This window comes from Dermochelys coriacea, chromosome 3 (assembly GCF_009764565.3).
Source record: "Dermochelys coriacea isolate rDerCor1 chromosome 3, rDerCor1.pri.v4, whole genome shotgun sequence".
Taxonomy (NCBI): domain Eukaryota; kingdom Metazoa; phylum Chordata; order Testudines; family Dermochelyidae; genus Dermochelys; species Dermochelys coriacea.
Window position 1 is genome coordinate 156966623 of NC_050070.1, and position 24755 is coordinate 156991377.

General features: G+C 43.1%; 1 protein-coding gene across 1 annotated transcript in view; it reads right to left on the bottom strand.

The window, feature by feature from the left end:
* The window catches only part of ALK (ALK receptor tyrosine kinase), a 553261-nt gene that overhangs the window by 54364 nt on the left and 474142 nt on the right, over positions 1-24755 (bottom strand). Inside the window, exons 12-13 of the mRNA XM_038395333.2 lie at positions 13629-13791; positions 1410-1560 (exon numbers count right to left, since the gene is read on the bottom strand). Of these exons, the coding sequence (XP_038251261.1) occupies positions 1410-1560; positions 13629-13791 (314 nt within the window). The remainder of the gene's footprint in view (positions 1-1409; positions 1561-13628; positions 13792-24755) is intronic.

Here is a 24755-nt window from a genome sequence, read left to right on the forward strand (position 1 = left end):
GCAAGAATTTGATTCAGAGTTTGGAAGGGGATGATTAATAAAATGACAAAGTGCAATGATCCAGAGAGACCTGTAAATTACAATTGGATTAAAAAAAACACACCTTCATTGCAAAGACATAACTGATTACAATCCAATCAAGTAAAAGTCCCTTCCACAAGTCAATGCAATATCTTTGCTTCGATGAAAGAATTACATTAGCACTCAATAAATCCTCGCTAAGATTACAGTGGCCTATAATTTAATGACTCCATATATTATATTGCACTGGAATGGCCTGATTATACATGCTAAATGAAAGTCTGAGTTAGGACACATCTGATTCTAACGTGCATGTCTGTGTGGGAACATTATTCTAGTTCTAGCATTTTCTGCAATATTTGGCTTTGGGGCCCCCAGACCCTTTCACTTTCCTGCCTGCATCTTCCTTCCCTTCCCTGCTCAAAGTTTGTAATGGGCAGCAATGCTTTAGTTTCGTGAACCCCAGCCGCATAACAAGTGCCATCACCAAGACTCCTGCAGACTACTAAATACCCAGATCAAAAGCTGTGGTGAAATTTCACAGGATAATGCTTAATTTTCCTCCATCAGGGCTTCCACCCAAAGAAAAAAATTCTCAAAAGTATCTTTGCTACTGCAGCTCTTAGGAGTAGTAATGGAAAGTGATCATCTTGTAAGCAATTTGTAGTGATTCTTAGTAACAGTGGAAGTTGGATTGATTCAGTAGTAATGCATTCAGTCTCCCCCATGCACAAACAAAGCCTGAGCAAATGGGGTTTGTGTGGTGATCCATGTAGGATTTGAGGGGCCCATATCAAAGATGGAGCCGAGTTTGGAGGGAAGGGAAAACCCCAAGAGGCCAAACTTGCAGAGTTTCTCCCAGATTAGCCTGTTGGGGAAAGTGTGGGTGAGGTTGTCCGATCCCTTCTATAGAATGAGAAAGGGATTTGGTACTTAAAACCAAAGATTACCTGAGATGCACGCAGATCCATTGGGGGCCCCACTGTTTCATGGTAGGACTGCAACATCAGGCCCTTATAGGTATGTCTACACAACAATGAAACACCCACAGCTGGCCCAAGTCAGCTGACTTGGACTCAGGCTACAAGGCTGTACAGTTGTAATGTAGATGTTTGGGCTTGGGATGGACCCTGGGCTCTGAGACCCTCTCCCCTCACAGAGACCCAGGGCTCAGGCCCCATAGCCCGAGCCTCATGAGCCTGACATGGGCCAGCTGCAGGTGTTTAACTGCAATATAGACGTACCGTTAATATTAAAGTCACTACCAGAAATCTTGTATCTGTAGTTTGAATTACTCAAACCAAAATCCCTAAATGCAGACAGTTGTAATATTAAAGATCCCAGTGCTGGAAAAAATTCAACACGAGACAGAAATGGCAATCACTTACACTAGGGCAGGCATCTTCTCCTTGCTGGCCCACCAAGATGTATAAGGCATCATCCTTCTGGAGGTCAAAAATCCCCAATATGGACACACCATGGGACCTCACCATAGTATTCTTCCCTCCTTTCCCACCGGCTGCTCCATAGCCTGAGATGCTGCAATGAAAAGAAAAGATAAAAGCCTGATACCAAATTGCTCCAAATGTGTGAAAGCAGTGTAATGGAATGCTAAACCGTATTACACTGTTCAGCCAGGAAGTGGTGATGTGTGTAACATACCTTATTTAAGCTACATTAGAGCTTATAGTGAACACATCTGGCATGTATCTTTCTGGAAAAGGAAAGGCTCTGTGGCTAGACTGTATCTGGTGCAAATAGTAGCAGTTCTGAAACCTACTGTGTACCAGGTATGCATGGCATGGTGTCAGGAGTAAACTAGTGCCGGAGGAGAATAGAAACAGAAGGAAAGCAGCAACAAAAGTTGCAAACAGAAGGAACAAAGCACCAAAAGTTGCAGGATCTCATCTACATCCTGCTCTTCGATGCCCCAGAGAACTTCAGCTTTGAGAAACCTTCACAATTGACAGACTGAAAACAGTATTTTGCAAGGTTTGGAATTGCTACCAAACCCCACAAGGAAACCGAAGACTACAAGTATGCTCTTTAATTTATCCTATGGGAAAGAAGGCAGAGCATATCTTTAAATCCTTTGATTTTACTAAAGACAGTCACAAAGAAGACTATGAAAGGGTTCTGGCTATATTTGATGCATACTTTATACCCCAGAGATATGTGGTTTATAAAAAAACATGTTTTCAGCAGAGAATTCAAGGTCCAGGGAAAGCGTTGAATGTTTTATAAGAACTCTGCGTGCACTGGCTGAAAACTGCAATTTTGGAACTGCAAAACATGAAAATATCAGGGCTTGTCTCCATTTACCAGGGATTGATGCATAGCAATCAACCCACTGGCGGTCAATTTAGCACGTCTACTGAAGACCCGCTAAATCAACCGCCGACTGCTCTCTCGTCAACCCTGGTACTCCACCAGAACAAGAAGTATAAGGTAAGCTGACGGGAGAGTTTCTCCCATCGACCCAGTGTGGTGCAGACCCTGCAATAAGTCAACCTAAGGTACGTCAAATCCAGCTATATTATTCACATAGCTAATTTATGCTAGTTGCATAATTTAGGTCGACTTAGCCCCGTAGTGTAGACATCCCTCAGAGACAGGATGGTTATTAACAGATAAAAACCATTCATAGCAGCTACAGTTTAAGAGATTTAACCCTAAGCACAGCTATCCAGATAGCAAAGCAGTCTGAGCAGTGAGACAGCAAAACCAAGAGCAACTTGCCAAACTTGAAAAACAAGAAACTAGCTTAGAAGCAGTGAACAGATGAAGCACGAGTGCTAGTCTTTACCATAAGATTGCTGAGACAAAGAGAGAACTCCCAGCTAAGAGGCACAAATTACAGCCAAACACCGAAGTCTGACAGCCTTAATGAACAAGATGTGGAAAAGTTCACATCTCAACAGATGATGCATGTCCAGCAAAAAGCATAAGGTATGATAAATGCACAAAATTATGGACATTCTGCAGTTGTTTGCTGCATCAGAAGAGTCAGGGAATTAACTCATATTACAATCAAAAGTCATTATTTCTGGGATCTATCCCTTGTGATAACATAGAGCCTTCCTGGAGAGTGAAACTGAATAGTCCAGTAAAGACTATTGACTTTAAAAGTGACAATTTTACATCAGACGACAGACACTCAGTTAGAAAAAGGATGGACAACTCCAGCTGTCAAAAAGAGAAGAATTCAGTGCCCAGATCATATGTGATTGAGACCAACAGTGAATAGTTCAGCAGGAACCACTGACATCTACAATTTGTTCCTCAGAAAAAACTATCAACAGAGCAAACTCTATAGATGGCAGATGGAGAACAAGATGGTGACTCAAGGATTCCAGACTAACTACAGCCAGTCATTGCAACTAATGGACAACCAGAATCACATAATTAGAAAACCAGTGCGATTCACAGACACTTAACAGACTGATCTGATCTGAACTTCAAAGACAGTGTAACTTTGGTAAATGTAGGAATGTAAAACTTAAAAGGGGAGATGTAAGGGAATGTTAAACTGTATTATACTTTGCATAATGACAGGTTTCAGAGTAGCAGCCATGTTAGTCTGTATTCGCAAAAAGAATAGAAGTACTTGTGGCACCTTAGAGACTAACAGATTTGTTAGTCTCTAAGGTGCCACAAGTACTCCTTTTCTTTTTGTATTATACTGTTAAGCCACTAGATGGTGCTGTGTGTAACGTACCTTATTTAAACTAACCACAGATTTACATGGCAGAACATTAAAGGTGTTTATAGTGAACACATCTGGTGTCTCTCTCTCTCTTTAGGAGAGGAAAGCTTAGGGTTGCCAACTTTCTAATCACACATACCTGAACACCCCTTTCCGCGAGGCCTCTCCCCTACCCTATCCCTTCTCTGAGGCCCCTCCCCCACTTACTCCATCCTACCTCCCTCTGTTGCTCACTCTCCCTCACCGGGCTGGAGCAGGGACTTGGGGTGCTGGAGGAGGGTGAGAGCTCCGGGGTGGGGCTGGGGATGAGGGGTTTGGGGTGCGGGAGAGGGCTCCAGGCTGGGGCAGAAGGGGTATGAGGTCTGGGCTGGGGTAGCAGGCTCCAGGCAGGGCCAGAAATAAGGGGTTCAGGATTTGGGAGAGGGTTCAGGGCTGGGGCAGGAGGTTGGGGTGTGTGGAGGGGTGAGGATTCTGTCTGGGGGTACAGGCTCTGGGGTGGAGATGAGGAGTCTGGGGTGCAGGAGGGGACTCCAGGCACGGATGAGGGCTCCGGCTGGGGGTGTGGGATCTAGGGTGGGTTGGGGTGCAGGAGGGGATGGGGCAGGGTGTTTGGGTACTGGGGGGGTGTGGACTCCAGGAGGGAGTTTGGGTGTGGGAGGAGACTCTGGGCTGGGGCAGGGGGTTCGGGTGCTGGAGACGGTTCGGGGTGTGCTTACCGAGGCTCCCAGGAAGCGGCCGCAGGTTTCTGCATCCCCTAGATTCATGAGTGGCCAGGGAGGCTCCACGTGCTGCCCTAGTACCTGCAGGCATCGCCCCTACAGCTCCCATTGGTCACGATTCTTGGCTAATGAGAGCTGCGGAGCCGGCCTCAGGGCAGGGGCAGCACGTGGAGCCTCCCTGACCACTCTTTCATCTAGGGGTTGCAGGGACTTGGCGGCTGCTTCCAGGAGCCACGCGGTGCTAGGGCAGGCAGGAAGCCTGTCTTAGCTCCGGGCCCCTGTTGTGCTGCCTACCAGACTTTTAATCGCCCGGTCGGCGGTGCTACCTGGAGCCGCCAGGCTCCCTTTTCGACCAGGCGTTCTGGTCAAAAACTGGATGCCTGGCAACCCTAGGAAAGCTCTGTGGCCAGTCCATATTGGGTACAGAAGCCTGAGCTGCCAGTAGCAGCCCTGCAACCTACTGTGTACAAGAAATACATGACAAGCAGCTTCTAAGAAGAATCACAGGAACTACAGATGGAACAGAATTGATCCTTTCCCCAGTCAAAAGCAGACTCTGTGATTACACTTGCAAAGAACATCAGCCAATTATTATTATTTATTTGTACTGTTGTAGCACTTAGGAGCCTCAATCAGGGAATCAGGGCTCCATTGTGGTAGGCACTATATGAACACATAACAAAAAGATGGAGTCTGCTCCAGAGAGCTTACAGTCTAAGTAAATCAAGATCCAAAACTTCCTTGGAAAAGCTGGATTGTGAACTCAGAAGATTCATGTCCTCTGCTTATCCACAGAACAAGTACAGCCAGAGCAACAGCAGTGCAAGTGTTTCTCACTTCTACTCCAGAGTAAGAACAGCTGATGCTGAACAAGGGCTCGTAAACATAACTTTGTTGTGTAGAGAGATTCCTCTCCTCTGGACTGCGTACTCCTTGCTAGCTTTAGAGTTGAACACAGGGAGAGAGAGCGCGAAGAGTGGCTATAAATATGAGATTCAGCAGGAGGAGTCTCGAGGAAGCAGACAAGGAAACTGTTCCAGATGGCAGGGGCTGCAAGAGAGAAGGCTCTTGCACCCACAGTGGCAAGACTGTGTGAAGGGACTGAAGGAGCATAGAGAGACTGTGGCTGGAGCAAGTTCAAGCGTATTTTGACAAACAAGGCAGGCAAAGTCATCTGACCTTTATATTTAGTTTGTAACGCACCTTCTCAAGGTGGCGCTCTGTCCCTCTTGAGTGGTGTCTGCTCCACATATAAAGGGTAAGGAGTAGAGTTGGTCAGGAATTTTTTGACAGTATATTTTTGGCCATTCATTGAAAGTGAAAATTTTTCATGAGAAAGGGTTGGTGTCAAAGAATTTCCTGTTTTGAAATTTTTTTCAGAAAAAGTTTCAAAATCATCAAGACATCCTGATTGGCATTTCCACAATGAAATGTCCCTTTTTTGACTGTAAGAAAAGGCTTTTCATTATGAAATTAAAATTAATTTATGTAAATTTTTTTAACACAAAAAAGGGTTGAAACTGAAATGAAATGTTTCAAAATGATCAAAACAAAATGTTTTGATTGACCCAAACAAGGGTTGGTTTTGTTTAGATGATTAGATGTCAATTTTTTTTTTGAGATTCTGGCTTTTTGTCCCAATTCAAAATGGGAAAAAATATTGAATTTTCCCATGAGAGGAAACCTATTTCCCACCCAGTCCTAGGGAAGAGCCTGCTACAGCCTTGGGCTTTTAACTTAATGAGTAGAGCCTCACCTTTTGAAAACCAGATGTTCCAGATACAATCCCCACTGCATACAGCCCACCCAAAAATGTCACATTACAATTATATCCCTCAAATTCTCCCTCTTTTATGCAAAATAATAATAATAAATATGCTCCTCCGGAGCAGCATTCATCCAAGGACTTCAAAGTACTTCAGAAACATTGAACTAAGCCAGGCAACTCCCACTATTATCCTCATTTTACCAGTGGGGAGATTGGGACACAGAGAGCCAAATTTCAACCCAGTGTATGCAGATGAGTCTCCACTGACTTTAGTGGCATTACAACCCACTTACATCAGCGTGCAATTTGGCCCAGCGAGGATAAGTCACGTGACCCAGAGTGACAGCTGATCCTCAAGCAGAGTCAGGAATGCAACCCAGGGAGAGCTCGTTCCCTACTCTAACCACTAGATGTATCTTCTTGTAATAAAACTAATTTAATTACTTTATTTAAGAAGGAAAACCGGCTTTCCTGTAATCCCCATTCCTTCAATTTGAGCTCTGAACTTTGCCTCACATGGCACCACATGTAAATGGAATACAAATGGCACCATACATGGCACAGGACTGCTCTGCACTAGGATTGCTTCCCCAAAGGGCCTTTAGCAGCTCGTGCAGCCAAAATTCATGTGCTAGTTACTAGTGTGAAAAAATGAGGCTTTGAGATTCTGCTCCAAGGCAGCTAGCATGAAGTGAGAATGATGCTGGAGCAACTGTGGTGCGCCAAGTGCCTCAGAAAGAAGATGAGATTCTTGGTTTGTGACATAATTATGTTGGTGCCACTTTTTGTAACCAAACCAATCATTCCTCAATAAGGCAGTACCCAAGCCAGGAGAGAAAGTGAGGGACACTCCCTAGGGTCCCCAGAACAGATGCTGCACAGACCAAGAGATTACTAAGCTGATTTGCAGCAGGACATTGTAATAGCTAATGAGGTGCACCATGAAGCAAGGCAGACTGGCAGGACTAATCAGTTGCAATTAGGAGCCATATTTTTCTACATCTGAATAGATTTTGCATACAAGCAATAAAGTCAGGAAGTGCGAGAGACCCCATTAGTGGCTCATTCACAGGCTGAAGGCAAATGTGAGCAGCAGATGCATCACTATGGCTGCTCCCCATTCATCGAAGGAGCCAATTGCTATTTAAACAAACAGAATGTTTAGTCTTTATAGTATGGATCCCTGCAACAATACAGAGACCACTGGTGCATGACAGAGTGGGTGTTGGCTTGCAGGATAGAAGCCGAAAAGAGACAGACAACAGCCCAGGAAATCCAGAGAAGGGAATAATTTACATTTCCTTCCTGCCTTCCTTCCTTTTGGCTTTTATTATATCATGACTTGTGCACATTGAGGAAGATGTGAGTCTTTAGGGGGATCTGCATGAAAGGACAGGACAGTGGATCAGCAAACTGGGGATGGAGATGCCATTCCACACATAAGCAGCAGCGTGGAGAAAGTAATGGAGATGATTTGGGGAGAGGAAAAATTATCAGGATGTCAATGCTGGACCACTGCATGATCAAGAATAGCCTCTCTCATAGGATTCCAGTCCCACATGGGACTTGGACGTGCCAGGCACCAGTTAAAATGACAGAGTGGGAACCTGACTGAAAGGATCTTTTAGGCTGTGGTTCTAAAAATGGGTGAACAGGCATGGAGGATGGGAGTGGGTCTTATTTTTTCCTCATCCACTCCCTCATCTTTGATTATAGCCCTGGGTGTGAAGGGATGGAAGATTTCATAAAAAGAAAAGGAGTACTTGTGGCACCTTAGAGACTAACAAATTTATTTGAGCATAAGCTTTCGTGAGCTACAGCTCACTTCATTGGATGCATTTGGTGGAAAATACAGTGGGGAGATTTATATACACACACAGAGAACATGAAACAATGGGTTTTATCATACACACTGTAAGGAGAGTGATCACTTAAGATGAGCCATCACCAGCAGCAGGGAGGGGAAAGGAGGAAAACCTTTCATGGTGACAAGCAAGGTAGGCTATTTCCAGCAGTTAACAAGAACATCTGAGGAACAGTGGGGGGTTGGGTGGGGGGGAGAAATAACATGGACAAATATTTTTACTTTGTGTAATGACTCATCCATTCCCAGTCTCTATTCAAGCCTAAGTTAATAGTATCCAGTTTGCAAATTAATTCCAATTCAGCAGTCTCTCGTTGGAGTCTGTTTTTGAAGTTTTTTTTTTGAAGGATAGCCATCCTCAGGTCTGTAATCGAGTGACCGGAGAGATTGAAGTGTTCTCCAACTGGTTTTTGAATGTTATAATTCTTGACGTCTGATTTGTGTCCATTTATTCTTTTACGTAGAGACTGTCCAGTTTGACCAATGTACATGGCAGAGGGGCATTGCTGGCACATGATGGCATATATCACATTGGTAGATGCGCAGGTGAACGAGCCTCTGATAGTGTGACTGATGTGATTAGGCCCTATGATGGTGTCCCCTGAATAGATATGTGGACAGAGCTGGCAACGGGCTTTGTTGCAAGGATAGGTTCCTGGGTTAGTGGTTCTGTTGTGTGGTGTGTGGTTGCTGGTGAGTATTTGCTTCAGATTGGGGGGCTGTCTGTAAGCAAGGACTGGCTTGTCTCCCAAGATCTGTGAGAGTGATGGGTCGTCCTTCAGGATAGGTTGTAGATCCTTGATGATGCGTTGGAGAGGTTTTAGTTGGGGGCTGAAGGTGATGGCTAGTGGTGTTATGTTATTTTCTTTGTTGGGCCTGTCCTGTAGTAGGTGACTTCTGGGTACTCTTCTGGCTCTGTCAATCTGTTTCTTCACTTCAGCAGGTGGGTATTGTAGTTATAAGAATGCATGATAGAGATCTTGTAGGTGTTTGTCTCTGTCACCATGAAAGGTTTTCCTCCTTTCCCCCCGCCCCCGCTGCTGGTGATGGCTCATCCTAAGTGATCACTCTCTTTACAGTATGTATGATAAAACCCATTGTTTCATGTTCTCTGTGTGTGTATATAAATCTCCCCACTGTATTTTCCACCAAATGCATCCGATGAAGTGAGCTGTAGCTCACGAAAGCTTATGCTCAAATAAATTTGTTAGTCTCTAAGGTGCCACAAGTACTCCTTTTCTTTTTGCGAATACAGACTAACACGGCTGCTACTCTGAAACCTGTCATTATGCGAAGATTTCATAGTAAGCCCCAGAAGGAAATTGGACAATAAAATACATATTGTCTTGTTTTGCCTTATGCTGCTGGTCTTTGCAGTGTAAAATCCAACAGGGGCCAAATCCAGCTCTCCTTGCTCACATGGGCAGCCCATTAGGGCTTTGAACTGAAATAGCTCAGGTCTGTTGACCTTCAGGGCAGGCTGCAAGGCTTAGCTGTCTATTCAGAACTTTGGTGAGGGTGGGTTTTGCTGGGGACTGCTGTTCATGTCAGAGGGGAGTTTTGCTGGGGAATGAACTATCCTTTCGCTACTGTTTTTATTCTGGTAAGTTGTGACCCTGGAAACGCCAAAGGGCAGAGGGCCCACTATACCGTAACTCACATCAGATCTGACACACTCACCACTCCCAACACAGTTATCATAATATGTATCCAAAAGATGTCATGGAAAGTACCATATGTCAACTGGTGACATGCTGGTCCTTGAAAATCATTTTGTGATGCAAGTACAGGTTGTGTACAAAGAATTATATCTGTGCTGGAAATACGGTCTTAAAATGTGGTTTGGGAGGCAGTGCATACAGCCAGCCTGCCCTAGCCAAAGGAATGGGGGTTTACTTATCTGGCCGGCTTGATTACAGGCAGAGGACAACAAACGTATGTTTACATATAAGGTAAACAAAGCTATCAAGCCAATGAGTGGGGAAGGAGACAACTTAGTAAGCACACCAGGGGACAGAGTCTGCTCTGCAGGATGCCTTCCTGGCTCTTGAGGCAGAGACAATGGATTTTGGTTAATATAAGGAGAGCAAAAAGACATTCTAGTTATCTATCATGTAGGGAACCTCTGAGCCTGTGAAAGTTGGATCCCCTAGTCTGAGGGCTAGAGATCCTGGGAACTTGATGTAAGTGAGAAAAATGCTTAGGAAAAGATTGTAACTTGCTAAAACTAAGTTTGTCATTAGAAAGTGTCTTTGTTTATAACTATACCCATCTCTTTTTCTCTTGCTTAATATCACTTAAATCTCTGTTCTTTGTTAATGAACTTATTCTTGTTTTATTATTAAGTTATCTTAGTGCTGCTATAATGAACTGAGTTCATATTTTCAGCTAGCTTAACAGACAGGTGTATACATTGTCTCTTTATAGGCAGCGAACTTAACTTCTGTAAGCATCCTGTGAGAGGGACTGGACATGGCAGGGAGACGTTTCTGGGGAACACAGGAACTGGGGTTCAGTGACAGTGACTATTACCTGCAAGGCAAGGTTTAGACTGGCAGAGTGTTGAGAATTGGCTGGTGAAGCAGACAGACCGATGTGGCAGGGATCTGTCTCAGAGTCTAAACTCCAACAAAGTTCACTCTTGTTGGTGCTGAGAGGAAACACAGTTGTTTAGGTCTGGGTATCTTGAGAACAGAATGTCACAAAAGTATATTTTAACTTGTGTCCAAAGTGCCCAGCGGATTAGACATACCCTTTTAAATATCTATTAGATAGATCAATATCAGGATTGAGGGCCTCAACCCTGCTCCGGCTCCTTCACACTGGGTGAAAGGGCTGGAGTGACAGAAAGTGGCTGTAAAAGCCCCAAATCCAGCAGTCTTTTCTCCCTTGGTGCAGGCTGTGTGCAGACAGCTATAAGGCTGACTTCTACAGATCCTCCTTGCACAGCGGGCATGCTGCGGGCTAGGAGCGGGAGGGATAAATCAGGGGCAGGGATGCAGCATGCAGTGCTATTCTGGGCAGCCTTGGGAAGCTGTTGTAACTTGACATGTCCCCAGGGCTGTCTAGGTTATGCTGGGGGCCTCTCCAGCTCCTGCAGAAGTCCAGAATCAGAAGGGCATAAAGATGGTTTGAACCCACAGTAGCACCCCTCCATCCCTAATCGAATTGGCTGCGAGTTCTATGCTGCATCTTTAAGGGGTGCGGAACAGCATGTGACTCCAGTTGTAGATCAGGAACTAAGTTAGTCTGTTAGCCATTAATTACTTACACAGACCCTAAAAGTGTGTCGGGGGTTTACAGACATGGAAGAAGACAGGTATCTACACTGAAGAATTGTAATTTTAGCTCTACTTGCAATCTTTACTATGTGGCAAAATCAGCCTGTAGTTGCTGCAGAAATTTGGATCTTCCTTGGGCTGTGTGATACTAAAGAAATGTCAGTTTTATATGTTTAATTTATTGCCTCACCTCTTTGAGGTTATATTTTATATGCATATTCACTGTATGCCAGCCTTGAAAAATTCTACTCACCCACACACCCCAGGCAAGTCATTTTTTTTTTGATGGGTGAGTAAAACATCATTAGGATTTTTTTTTCCCATCATCATCAATCCTCATGGTAATAGGTGTGCAAACAGATTTTGTGCCTGGCCTAGTCAATTTCACAAGGCTGCTGTCTGTTATTTTGTTGGTGTCCTGACATTGAGGATTGAGATGCATCCCCAAGACTGAAATTCCTTTTCAATAAAAACAGAAAAGTTTAAAAATAATAAAAGATCTGAATGTGTCAATGAGTGTCAAGCAGAACTCTAACATTGTCTTCACAGGGGAGTTCTGCTTAAAAATCCACTGCAGAATAATTGATTTGAATGGAGAGTTCTGCTTAAAAAAAATCAATAGCACAATATTGCCCAATGTTATTGTTTAGTAACCGTAGGTTCAATTTTGGCTGTGCTCTTTTATCAAGGACCAACAACTTTTTTTTTTCAGTAGCAGCCTGATTAAATTATTTTGAACCATGTCTGACTATCTCTATTTGTTGACTAGAGTGTAGCCAATTAAACAGGCCTCTGTTAAATTTAAACTGCTAATTTTAGCACTGCTGTAGCAGAATTGCCTGTTGCATAAGCCTGAAAAAGTCACGCTAACAAGCACAATTAGTTCAGGATAGTAAATACCCATATCAATAAAAATTCACAGAAGAAAAAGAAAGGGACCCAGTTATTAAAAGTGTCTGGTAGTAAGTCATTTAAGTTTAAAAAAACTTGTCTTTATGTTATAAGCTACATCGTAGATTATTAAAATGAAAAAAAATATATTTCTGGCCCTACACCATGTATATGTTTATTTACCAGTTTGCACTTCTTTCAGCTCTCACAATGAAAGAAGGAAACTAGATAAGTCAGTTTCATTTTTGTTTCTACTCAATGTCACTTTTGGGGTCTCATCCACTAGCACAAATCTGCCATTGCACACACTGCAGGAGAATTATTACTTGTTAAAAAGTGGAAACATTTCTTAAATTGTACATTTCATAAAAACTTGTTTCTAGCCATCAAAAAATTCAGGGCCAAATTTCACCAGTTAGTGCATCGATGTACCTGTTGTGCTGCCCATCATTCCACTGAAATTAGTGGGATGTGCATGTGCTTTGGGTTATCGAGCAGCCGTTCAGGTTTGGTGGAGGCTAGTTATGGGCTGCTGACCTCTGCACATACATTACTGCTCTCCAGTGGATGGGATGTCAGACCTAATCCAGGGTTTATAGGTCTGCTCTACTCACTGAACTAATGGAGCAATTCCATTAATTCAGGAAGTGCTACAGAAATCAGTGTGAAATTAATGTCATTTCGCTGGCAATGGCAGAGTTTGCATATGTGGTTAGAGCACATGTATGTGCAACTGCTTGAACTGTCAATCTCGCTTTCTCATTTTCTTTTTTATTATCATTGTGTTTACAGGACCCAGAGGTGGAGAGACACTTCACAGATCAAAAAACAAACAAACATACATATGTTTCCTGCCCTGAAGAGTTTATTTAATTTTGGTATGTGCACGTCTTGATGATTCTATTAAATTAGAGGTGGAACGGATAGTGATGCAGATAGCTAAGGTTGCTAATCACTTCCCATATAAAGCCCCTGTTGTCAGTTGCTTATAACTTTGCCAGACTGTAATAATTTGAGCTGAAATTTCCCATGCTTGGTCTCTGCCTCAGGCTGATTTTTAAGTTTCAGCAAAACAGTTCAGCTCTTCCTCAGAACAAAGTAGGGAAAACAGACAATTTTGCCAATATTATTTTTTTCCAACCATTTATTTGAAGCACTCTTGTGTCTCCATTCTTTGGATCACAAACTTGAAATTTGGCAGGGAAGTAGCCCTTGGGTCAGAGATGTGCCTTTTGCTGTCCCCACGAAAATCCATCCACATTTGGCCAAGTTCTAATATTCTGAGAATAGTCATTTGATGTGCTCAGGACATATTTGGAGCTGGGGAAAAATTTCAATCTTGTCAGTGACATGACATGAAAATGACAGAGTCTCTCACCTGTAGGTATTGGTCGCAGGCACTTTCCAGATCTGCACACCTTGAAGAAATCCTTCAGCCCCCACTATAACACTGAGATTGGAGTTTCTATAGGCATCGTTGCACTGGGTCTGAGTGGGTCCCTGCGGTCCACTGGCACCACATGTGGTGAACAACCACTGATCTAAAATAAGGACACATGTAAAATACACTTTGAATATATGACAGTCTCACTGTTCTTCCTTTTACTTGCTCCTCCTTGGATTGGGACCAAGAGGAGAATCTGCAGAATCTGTTTTTAAGGGAGAAAGGATAGTCATTCACAAGGCTCCTCATAATCTAGTACATCATAACAATACTTAGCACTTACGCAGTGATTTTCTTCTGTAGTTCTCAGCCTCATAATGAGGATTATTACCTCTTTTTTACAGAGGCACAGGAAGGCAAAGTAATTTGTTCAAAGTCACACTACAAGTCAATAGCAGAATGAGGAACAGAACCCAAGTCTAATGCACTGTCTCCTGGACCATGAATAATGTGTGACCCATTAATAACTAGACCATTGCAATTTACCCCTCTGCTACTGTACTGTAGTTTACTAAATAAGAATATACTGTACTCAGTTACTGGGACCTGAATGAGAAGACGAATAATTCTGGATAACTGAGATTTTGGATAATTGGGGAATTTTCACTGTAATTAATACACAAGCAATCATAACTCAGTTTCAGCTAACAGAGCGTTCGAGATAACTGAGATTTATATAACCAGTATTCGGCTATATACATTATTTTCCAGACCCTCAGGCACAAATCAGCATAGCTCCACATAATTATTTTCACCAGCTGAGGATTTGGCCCTATGTGAATAGATATGCGCATAGATTTGTACAGTAGAATCTTGCTAATCTTCACATCTCATAATTCACACAAATGAAATTGCAATACTTCCCCATTTCTCTGCAGTTTCACCACTAAATTAAAAGCTAGCACTGTTATGCGGCCTCATATTATTAAGACCTCATTAGTTTTGCAAATTATATATGCAACATTTGCTAATGTATTCCAAAGCATTATATATAATCAAAACTAAATGGACAAACTGCATTTGATGCATGTGTCCTTGGTTTCTCTATGGGGACGGGAGGGGTCTTTACATATATGCTAATTCACAAAATTCAGTAAATTCCATTAGTAAGATTCTACTGTCATTAAAAATGAAAGATTTAAAATATTTTTTCAAAATATCTGCAACTGTGACTTTGGGCAAGCCAATTCACCCTTCTAGCTGTGTCTGCAGTGTCATTACTTTTCAACATTCCCACCAATTCATTACAACATATGCAGTTGCACTGGTGGTAGCAACAGAGGAAGTGTTAGCTTAGACCAGCTGCTGGCATTTTAACCACTCTGCTATCTAAGTCAGAGCTGGTCTAGACAGGATGGTCAAAACACTACTAGGTGGTTTATGCCAGCCATTCCACTCTTGCTATTACTGGTGGAGTTTCACCGGGGGCTGGAGGGAGCTGTTGGGGGGTGGTGTTTGAAGAAAATGCCAGCATAGACAAAGCATAAGTGCCTCGACTTTCCCCTTGTAAAATGAGGATAATAATAATACTGTGGTGAGGTTAAATTCATTAACATTTGTAAAGCTGTGAGATTCCCTCAGTGAAACAGAGCAACAATTATTTCTTATCACAACAGCTGTTTGGGATTTGACATAGAAAGGATCAAGATATATAGCGCAGAAGAGCTATCTACAAATATGGCTTTTTTCAGGAGCACCTCACAATTAAGAGAATTTATCCTCACACCACCTCTATGAAATAGGGAGGTGGTATCTCCATTTTATAGATGGGGAACTGGGGCACAGGATAGATTAAGTGACTTGCCCACGCTCTCACAGGAAGTCTGTGACAAAATCTGGAAGTGAATCCAGGTCTCTTGACTTCCAGTGGTCTATCCACCTGACTATCCTTTCTAGGCTTAAGACCTGTTCCAAACCCATTGAAGTCAATGGAAGTTTTCTATTGACTTCAATGGGCTTTGGACCAAGGATTTAAGAATAAAGTATTAGTTTTCTTGATGACTTTCTTAATCCAGAGCCTGAGCATCTTCAGGAAACATTTCAAAGCCACCTCTTTGAGAAAGCCTTTCCACCATATGTGATGCTCACAATATAAACATCCCCTTCTATTCCCAACCTCCTCCCAATTTCCCCACCTCCCAAAAAATCCCTGTCTCAAGAAGTTTTGACCCTGGAAAGGGAGAAGTGCCAGAGACTCTACGAAGTCGGCTGAGGACTTAGCACCTTCCATGCAAAGTCAATAGCATAGTCAAGGCAGCAGCATAAAACACTTTAGATAGATTAGATAGATCAGAAGATTATATGGATAATGGGGGGGAAACAAAAAACAAAAACTGAGGAAGAGAACCTCAGAAAATATGATCTCAGGGACTAATGGTTTCTAAACAGAATGTTTATCAGAATTTTCACACAATGTTTCTGTGGATCTGATCCTTCAAATACTGACTTACACCAGACATTTGTTATGCTCATTTGCTTCATTGCCAGAAAGAAAGCTGAGGCCTCTCCTTCCAAGTATCGTAGTGACTTAACATTATAATATCCCCAGTGGGCTAAGCCAGCTGCACTGAAGCATATGCTTAGGAAAATGGGTAGGTGAGCATCTTAGTTTGGAATAATAAGAAACAGCTCTTATCTCTCTGGTGAAAATCTGTCTGCACGTGGAATTATTCAGGAACAGAGTAGACAAGCCCTAAAGGAGGTGATTAATGCTATTATGGGAGTGACTATGTTAATACCTGTGTTCAGTATGGATTAGAGGTTTCCAGAGCCCTCAGCAAACTCAGATGGAACTGAGCGCTTGTGCAGTTAACTAAGCGTTGTGCTTTCTCTCCTGTGAGCCTCCTATTATATCAGTCTCCAAAAAGCTGGTGGACTGCGGAATGCTAGATCACAAGAAGTTTGTTATACAAACCTGATTAATTTTTAATAACCAGAGACTCAAAAGTTTGCAATTCCGATAAGAAGCCAAAGGTCTGGTGGCTTCTCTGAACTGAGTGGAAGTTCCTCTCTTCTCTTCCATAGTTTGGATGAGTGTGAATGAAGCCTAAGAAGATACAGTGGAGGCACCAAGCCTGCACTGTCCCCTGAGGTAGGCTGCTTGGGACAGTATAGGTCTTTTTGCATCTCTAATTTCTATGAATCTTTTCTCTTTCTGAAGAAACCTACACATATGAAGATGAGTTGCACATCAAACATAATGGGTGGCATCCTGGCTCCCTTGAAGTCAGTGGAGACTTTTTGCCATTAACTTCAAAGGGGCCAGGGTTTCTCCTAATATTCACTGCCAGGTGTTTTCAGTATTCCCGCTTAATCACTACGGTTGTGACTTACGAACTACATGCTTCCTCCTAGTTCAGAATCTCCTTCATGTTTGATACTGAAGGCCAGTCCAATATATTACAACTTTACTGGAACAGAATATAGCCGGGGGGCGGGGGGGGGGAAGAGTCGATCCTGGTTTAAAAAGAATTAAAAAGATGACAGGTCTCAGAAAGTTTGGATCTAGCTTAAACTCAGACTTTTTCCCCACGAAACCCACATTGATCTAAAAATTTATTAAATACAGCACTTGCCCGAAGTCTTAAATAACAAAACAAGCATCCAAGGTTCTCTCAATGTCTATACAACCTCAGAAGTGGCCTTTTTCCAATAAAAGTACCTATTTCCTCCCTGTGTATTACTGATTTCCCCCGGTACCAGAAACAACTGCAACATACTACATGAGCCATTAAAAACTTTCAGAAACCTGTTTCCACAGGTTGCTGCATGTTATCGCAGTTTAGAGTAATTCAATTTTGAGCACAACTTTGATCTCCACAGATGAAACAGCAACACTGAAACACAACCCTTTAAGCAACTGGGATAACAGCATAGCATTTTCCACCTGCACGCAACCATAACGCGGTCATGTTACATACAGTATAACTCTCTTTTGTTCTGCAGTGCATGATGGGGTAGTTCCTTCAGCACACCATAATTATCCAGTCTGTGGCTGCCAAAAGTAATATATTCTGGTCTAAATTTTCCAAAATGACTAAGTGGGTCCCTCTTTGGATACTTTAAAGAGGCCTGATGTCCAGAAGGTGCTGAGTACCAATACGCTGAAAGTCAGGACACCCAATAACAGAGGCATGCAAAATCACTAGTCACTTTGGAAGATTTAGGCCTATATTTTTAGGTCCTTCTGTTGTACCCTCTGGACCTGATTCAAAAATCAGACTGCTAATTGGGTTAATAAACTGAAACTTTCAACTTAAGAAAAAAATTAAATAAAAAACTGCACTGAGAATCAGAGCCAAGCTAATAAATTATAATGAATAATTTATACAATCATTAATCTCTTTTTCCTGTCTGTGACTGGACTGTCATTTCTCAGACTTATTTATTGTTCAAAATTATTTGCCAAGTAGTTTCTGGGAATAATTCTTGGCCTGTAGCTTGTTTGCTAGCATTAAAATGAATGTTTTGATTGCATGCAAAGGCCACGTAGTATGTTTTTTGGTATACTTGTTTTTTGATTGGATAAGCAATAACTCTTTGAATCAGGTTTCCATTATGATTAATCATGATTACAAATTAAAAATTCTTTTTCTGTGAAAACTCTCTAATATTTTATTAAAATTATCTGTTTTGACCAATACTCACCTTTGACCCATCGAATAGTTGGAGAAAACAAACACCAAAGAAGTGCAAGGGCAACCAAAACAAATGCAATTAAAAAGTCAAATGAACATTTCCCAGGAAGATTTTGTAGCATTTGTCTGACTATGTGGACAATATACAGAGGGTAGAATTCACCCTGGTGCAGAGATTCAGCAAATCTAGCCATCACTTAAATCTCACAAGGCCCTGTTCTAAAGTCTTAAAGTGGGATGTAAGTGGCACTTAACCTTTTTGTTAACCATCATCATGAAGAGTCACTGAGAGCAACTAACACTTTAAACTTCACCAGCGACCCTGCCTCCAACATACATGCCTGAACTCTGATCCGGAAGGAGCTGGGGTGAGAATACAGCTCAGATTCCATGTCTCTTGAAGTGCTTAGCTTTATCCTAAGAATGCCAATAAAGGTGCCAATTAGTGACCTGACAATGTAGGGAGAAATGTAGTGAGAAATGTTTTTTGCCATATGAATTTTCATTATCATACGCTGAGGAAAATATCAAACCTGAGCCTCTTATCCCATACTTCAGTGTCAACTATCTCTACCAGCGGTTCCCAAACTGGATCGTGACCACAAATGGGGTCCTGCCCTCAGTAGATGGGGTCATGGCAATTCCTAGTGGGTGGAGGATACCATTTTGCTCCGCACAGCAAGATCCTCACCTGGATGATGTGTATGAAGTGATGATGCATGGAGGACACGAATTTGCTCTACAAAATGTCATCCTCCATGCTCTCTGGACTCCTGGGAGGAAATTTTATTAAAAAGGGATTGTGCCAGCAAGAAGTTTAGGAACCCCTGATATAAACAGATGGCTGGGGGCAGAGGCTAAAAAGATTCTTGACCTGATTTTACAGTGGAGTCTTAGTCTCTCACCAGCTCGGTGTGCACATACACTTTTGGTGCACTAAAGCAGGGGTGGGCAAACTTTTTGGCCTGAGGGTCACATCAGGTTTCCGAAATTGTATGGAGGGCTGGTTAGGGGAGGCTGTACCCGGCCCCTGCCCCCTATCCGAACCTCCTGCTTCTCGCCTCCTGATGGCCCCCTCGGGACTCCTGCCCCATCCAACCCCCCAGTTCCCTGTCCCCTGAAGGCCCCCCTGGGCCCCGCCCCATACACACACCCCACTCCCTGTCCGCCCCCAGACTCCCTGCCCCTGACTTCCCCCAGCCACCCCATCCAACCCCTCCTCTCATTCCTGACTGCTCCCACCGGGACCCTGGCGCTGGCGGCACAGTGAGTGGAGGCTGCAGGGGAGGGGGGAACAATGGGGGAGGGGCTGTGGGCTAGCCTCCCGGGCCAGGAGCTCAGGGTCCAGGCAGGAGGGTCCCGCGGGCCGGATGTGGGGGCCCACCTCTACGCTAAAGCCTTCATACACAGTTGAACTATTCTAATCCTAGCATGTGCAGGCAATAGAATTTTCACAGGCCAAGAACCATTTATCCAAATGTGCCTTGGGTATGAAGCTTCTGTCACCTGCAAATGGAGGGGGTACAGTCTATGACTTGCATATACCAGGACTAGTGCTCCCAAGTAGGTGCACATGTGTGTGCAGGGCCGTCCCTAGACCAAATGGCATTCCAGGCAAGGTATGTCTTCCGCGGCCCCCCTCTATTTGTTAAATCTTTGAATACCTTATTTTTTATTGCATTTGTAGCCCATTTCACAACTTTGATGTACGATTTGCATGCATGATTTATATAAGACATATAAGACAATAATTCATATAAGACAATAAATTTGCAAGCTAGGATCTGTAAATCTGTATTTATTCATGCCATATGTAAGCAAATAAAAACATTCATTTCCTCTAAGCTGATAGATACTTTTTAAATTTTAAGAATAACTGAAATATACTAACATCAAGAAATTGAACTGTGCACCAACATTGGGTGGACCAGTATTAAATAGTGAGTGTTACCGTAGGTGACAGCCTTAGGATGTTAGATCTAATTCTTTAGTTCAAAAGGTTGCTTTTCCTGACTTTGGCCTTGCGCCTCGTGTCAGATTCCAGTCTCAGCTTTATTCAATTGCTCCAGTTCCCTCAGGGCATCGTAAACCTCAATCACTTGGTACCTCCCTGGCCTTACTCTGTCAATGTGGCTCTGCCAGTGAGTCAGATTTATTACATTGTCCAAGAGGATCTTCCACCTGATAGTTGATGCTGAAAATATGACGCATGCCCTTTGCAGTACTCTGAAGAGAGGTACTGAATCTAAAGATGATGACTCTGCATCTGACATAACTAGGCTGAGGGAATGGCAGCAACATGGCACGAAGAAAACTCATGGATTCAGCATCAGAATCTTTACCGCGATGCCACAGTTTCTTCCTTTCATGTTTGCACCATTGTCGTAGCTTTGGCTGCGGCCATCCTGAAGGTTTATTTTACTCTCATTCGAAACATTCATAAACAGCTCTGTTAGGTCTTTTCCAGTAGAGTTGTCCACAGACTGGAAACAGATAAAATGTTCCTGTACTTGGATACAGTCATCCTCATCGTCAATAAATCTTATTGTAAATGACATCTTTTCACTGTGACTAATGTCAGGATTGCAGTCCATTATTACAGCATAGTCCTTTGCTTTGCCAAGCCATATCAATATGTTATCAAGCACCTTCCTTGTCATAAGATCAATCAATTTGTTTTGAATTGCTTTGCTCCAGGAATGGTCCATAGCTTCTTTATGAACTGCTTGACATAGGTGCTCATGTGTGACTTCGTCATATCTCCCAAGGAGCTCTACCAAACTGAGGAAATTACCATTATGTTCAGTGAACAACTTATCCAACGAGCCCGGAAAAACAAATTATTCTTTGTGAGAAAGAGGAAAATTGAGATCAGACACTCAAGCACATTCCTCCAATGCTGGGTTTCTACATTAACAGTGCTCTGGTTTTCTGCTTCTATGTATTTATTCAGCTTGAGCCTGGACTCTACCTCCATCCATTTGGAGTAGGCCATAAAATGGCCAGGTGACTTTTCATGCTGCTTCAGAACACCAGCTAAGTTATGTCAGTAATTGTACCCAGAAAATGCAAGCAACGATTTGGCATTCTTGTCAAATATTTAGCAACAAAAACTGAACACTTCGTCAGTTGATTTTGAGTAAACTAGTCGATGCTGATTCAGTTTCTCACCATTTTTGAGCACACTTTTGAAGTCTGACTTTGAGAAGTGTCATTTCCGCTCATTTACTGGAAACATCATATTCTCAGTTTTGCCTGGCCTTTTCAAAACTGTATGATCAATATTGGCAGAGTTTAGGATTGCTGGCCATAAAGCAGGATCTGATCTATCAATTTGTGGTGTGCAATTTTTCTCATTGCTGTTTCAGTCATCATGCAAGGCTGATTCTACTTTATCGTTTCTCTCCTTTTCATGTAAACTAGGTTTTTCTTTGTCATTACTCTCCTTTTCCTGTGAGCCACATTCTTCTTTATCATCACTCTTCTTTATGCTACCAGGAGAACTGGATGATTCTCCATCACTTTCCTCACATTCCCATTCCTTATCGTCCAGTAAATCTGCTAATTCCTTAGTAATAGGATTTCCATCATTTACGCTTCGCTCCTCAATTTCTTCTGCACTGGGATGATCACTACTGCCTAAAGCCCAGTCTATGTTGTTCTGTTTCAGATACTTTCCCATCAATTTGCCCCTTGCTGCAAACTAGATTACAATTGAGATTTTTGCTTCCTATACTGAGCTCCTGAAGGCTTCGGGGACATCTTTTATTTTCTCTGGGAGAAACAGACAGTATTAGGGAGAGCAAAAGTCTATGTTCCGTAGCCTTAGAAAGTCATCATATATTACATGTTAAGCATGGTAAGAAAAGTAACAGTATTTCTTTTATATTGTTGCGTTCGATAGATCTCTGGTATTTCATTAAATATGTCCTTTATTAGTTGCAGCTTACACTTTTCAAGTATTAAAACACAAGTACACTTTCACAATTACACAATAAAACAAGGTTCACAATATCCCAGCTGGGCTCTCACTTGGTTTTTATATCTCACTGACTGACTGGCAAAGCCCCACCCCTTATATACATGTGTGGGCATGGCTGACAACATTCTAGGAGATTCAAGGAAAATATAGTTCTCAAAGTCTGGAAGTTTCCATGAGATTCTACAAAGGTCCAGAACATTTTAGGAAGTTAATGAAAATGAATCCCCTAACCCTGAAATATGTTACTTCAAACATTCTATTTTCCCTTTTGTCACTAACAACAAAAACCAGTTGCCTTGGTCACCTTTCCCTAAATTCGGCCCTGTATGTGCATATGTGCATGCATGTGCAGAAAGTACGCTCACAAGGTGAGGAAAACATTTCATCATCCATAGGTATATTTGTTTCAATATTTTTAATTTTACATGGCAACATATATAGCATTTATAATCCCATTTTCTGTCTCTAACAATTCCCGAGCGCTCACTTATGTTTCCATTGGTGTTCGAGTCAGCAGCATCCCTAACAATAATGATATATTCCAGGTCTATAGTGCTTTTCATCCACCAGGACCCCCAAATATTGTACCAATTATTATATGTTATATGCACAGAAATCAAACATGAACCAATGAAATGCAGCCATTCCAGAAATGAAACACTGCAGCTGGTTAAAGGCTCACAGCAAATCCATGCAACTGTTTAGTACAAGAAGTGAAGAAGAATATTGTAAATAAATTGAAACTGCACAGGGAATGTCTAGGTACTAGAGCTGGTAGAAAATTTTCCAACTGAACAGATTTTGGACAGAAAACGCTGGTTTGACAGAATCCCCATATTCCGTAGGACTTGAAACTTTCAATGGAAACCTGGCAGGCCTGCCTAGTTTCCTGACAGCTCCCCTATCTCTCCAGGAACCTGCCTGATGGGCTACTGTGGACCTAGGCTCCTTGGGTTTCCAGGCTCAAGAACCCATTTGGTGAGCTGCTGGGGAGCTAGGACCAGAAAGTTTTGAAAAATTCCTGTTTGGTTCTTTGGAAATGGAATTTTTTTTGAAAATGTCCTTCCCATGGACAATTTCACATATCTGATTGGTCCAAATTTGAAACTTTTGGGGGGAGCGAGTAGGGGAAAGCAAAATTTTCCACAGGAGGGAAATTCTGGTTCCCACACAACTCTAATAGGTAATGTACTGTAATTAACCAAATTGGAATTCATCCAGGCTGTGGAGGGTAGCACCCGACGCTGGCAAAAAATGCCATGGGATTTTCAATGTTCACAATCTGTAGGTCGGGCACAATCACAGCTCAAGGTAGCACAGACGCAGGCATTCTAAAGAGTAACTTTATCAAAGAACGGGACTCAGAGGAAGAAAGAACAAGGCATATTTGCTCTACTGGAGTGGAAAGCAATGCACTGCTCACAAATATGCCAAACAAGTGTAACAAAAATGGCAATAAGCATCTTAGCCATTCCTCAAAGGCATAAATACATTAACTGGCATCTGTTGGCTCAATCCAGCTAAAGTTAAGGGTAAATAGATTTATTCAGCCTTGAGATGATCACAAACTCACTGTTCCCACATGCTCCATATCCTTATTGTAAGGGGACTGTTGCCCCCTTACTAACATTCAGTGGGGGTGTTTTGGTTGGCTAGCTCCCAATACTAAAAGGGGAAGGGTCTATGGGAAACCAGGACCCTGAGACTGATAGTCCCCAGGAACAATGGGGAAAGGCCAATGTTCCTGGTCAGCCTGAATGACAGGTCGAGCAGGCTAATCAGGGAGTCAGGAGGCCAGGGAGGTCCCATCCTTTGTGTGAGCTGGATTTGCCTGGGTCAGACAGAGTGGGGCTGAGCTAAGGAGAAAGCTGGGGCCCAAGCTAAGCTGGGGAGCAGAGCTGTGCCAGATCCAGAGGGACCAGAAAAGCAGCCCAGAGAGAGCAGACCCTGTCCTGGGAGCAGAGCTGCAGCCCCAAAGCCAGAGGCACAGCCCAGAGAGAGCAGACTTGCCCTGGGAGCCAAGCTGTAGCAACCAGATGCAGAGGGGCCAAAGAAGCAGCCCAGGAAGCTGGAGGCAGAGCAGCAGCAGCGCTGAGACAGAGCGGTGGATCTGGGGCTGGAGCAGTCCAGAGCTGGGTGCGGTGAGCAGCTGGGGAGACCGAGGGGGACCTTGGGCAGCGGGCCCAGCGCAGGGAGACGCCTCAGCCAAGAGGCTCTGCAGGCCAGGCTTGGATCGTAACCCCGACAGACAGGGGCGACACTGGGAAGAAGGGTCCTACCACTTAGAGCCTGAGAGCGTGTGGCCACCACCAGAGCAAGTGTCCAACCCACAGCATCCCTGCAGCACAGCCAGGGCCTGAGAGGGAGGCCTGGGACGTACAAGGAACAGACTGTGAACTGCCCTGACATTCCAGAGACACTGTTTGTGATGTTCCCTGCCAC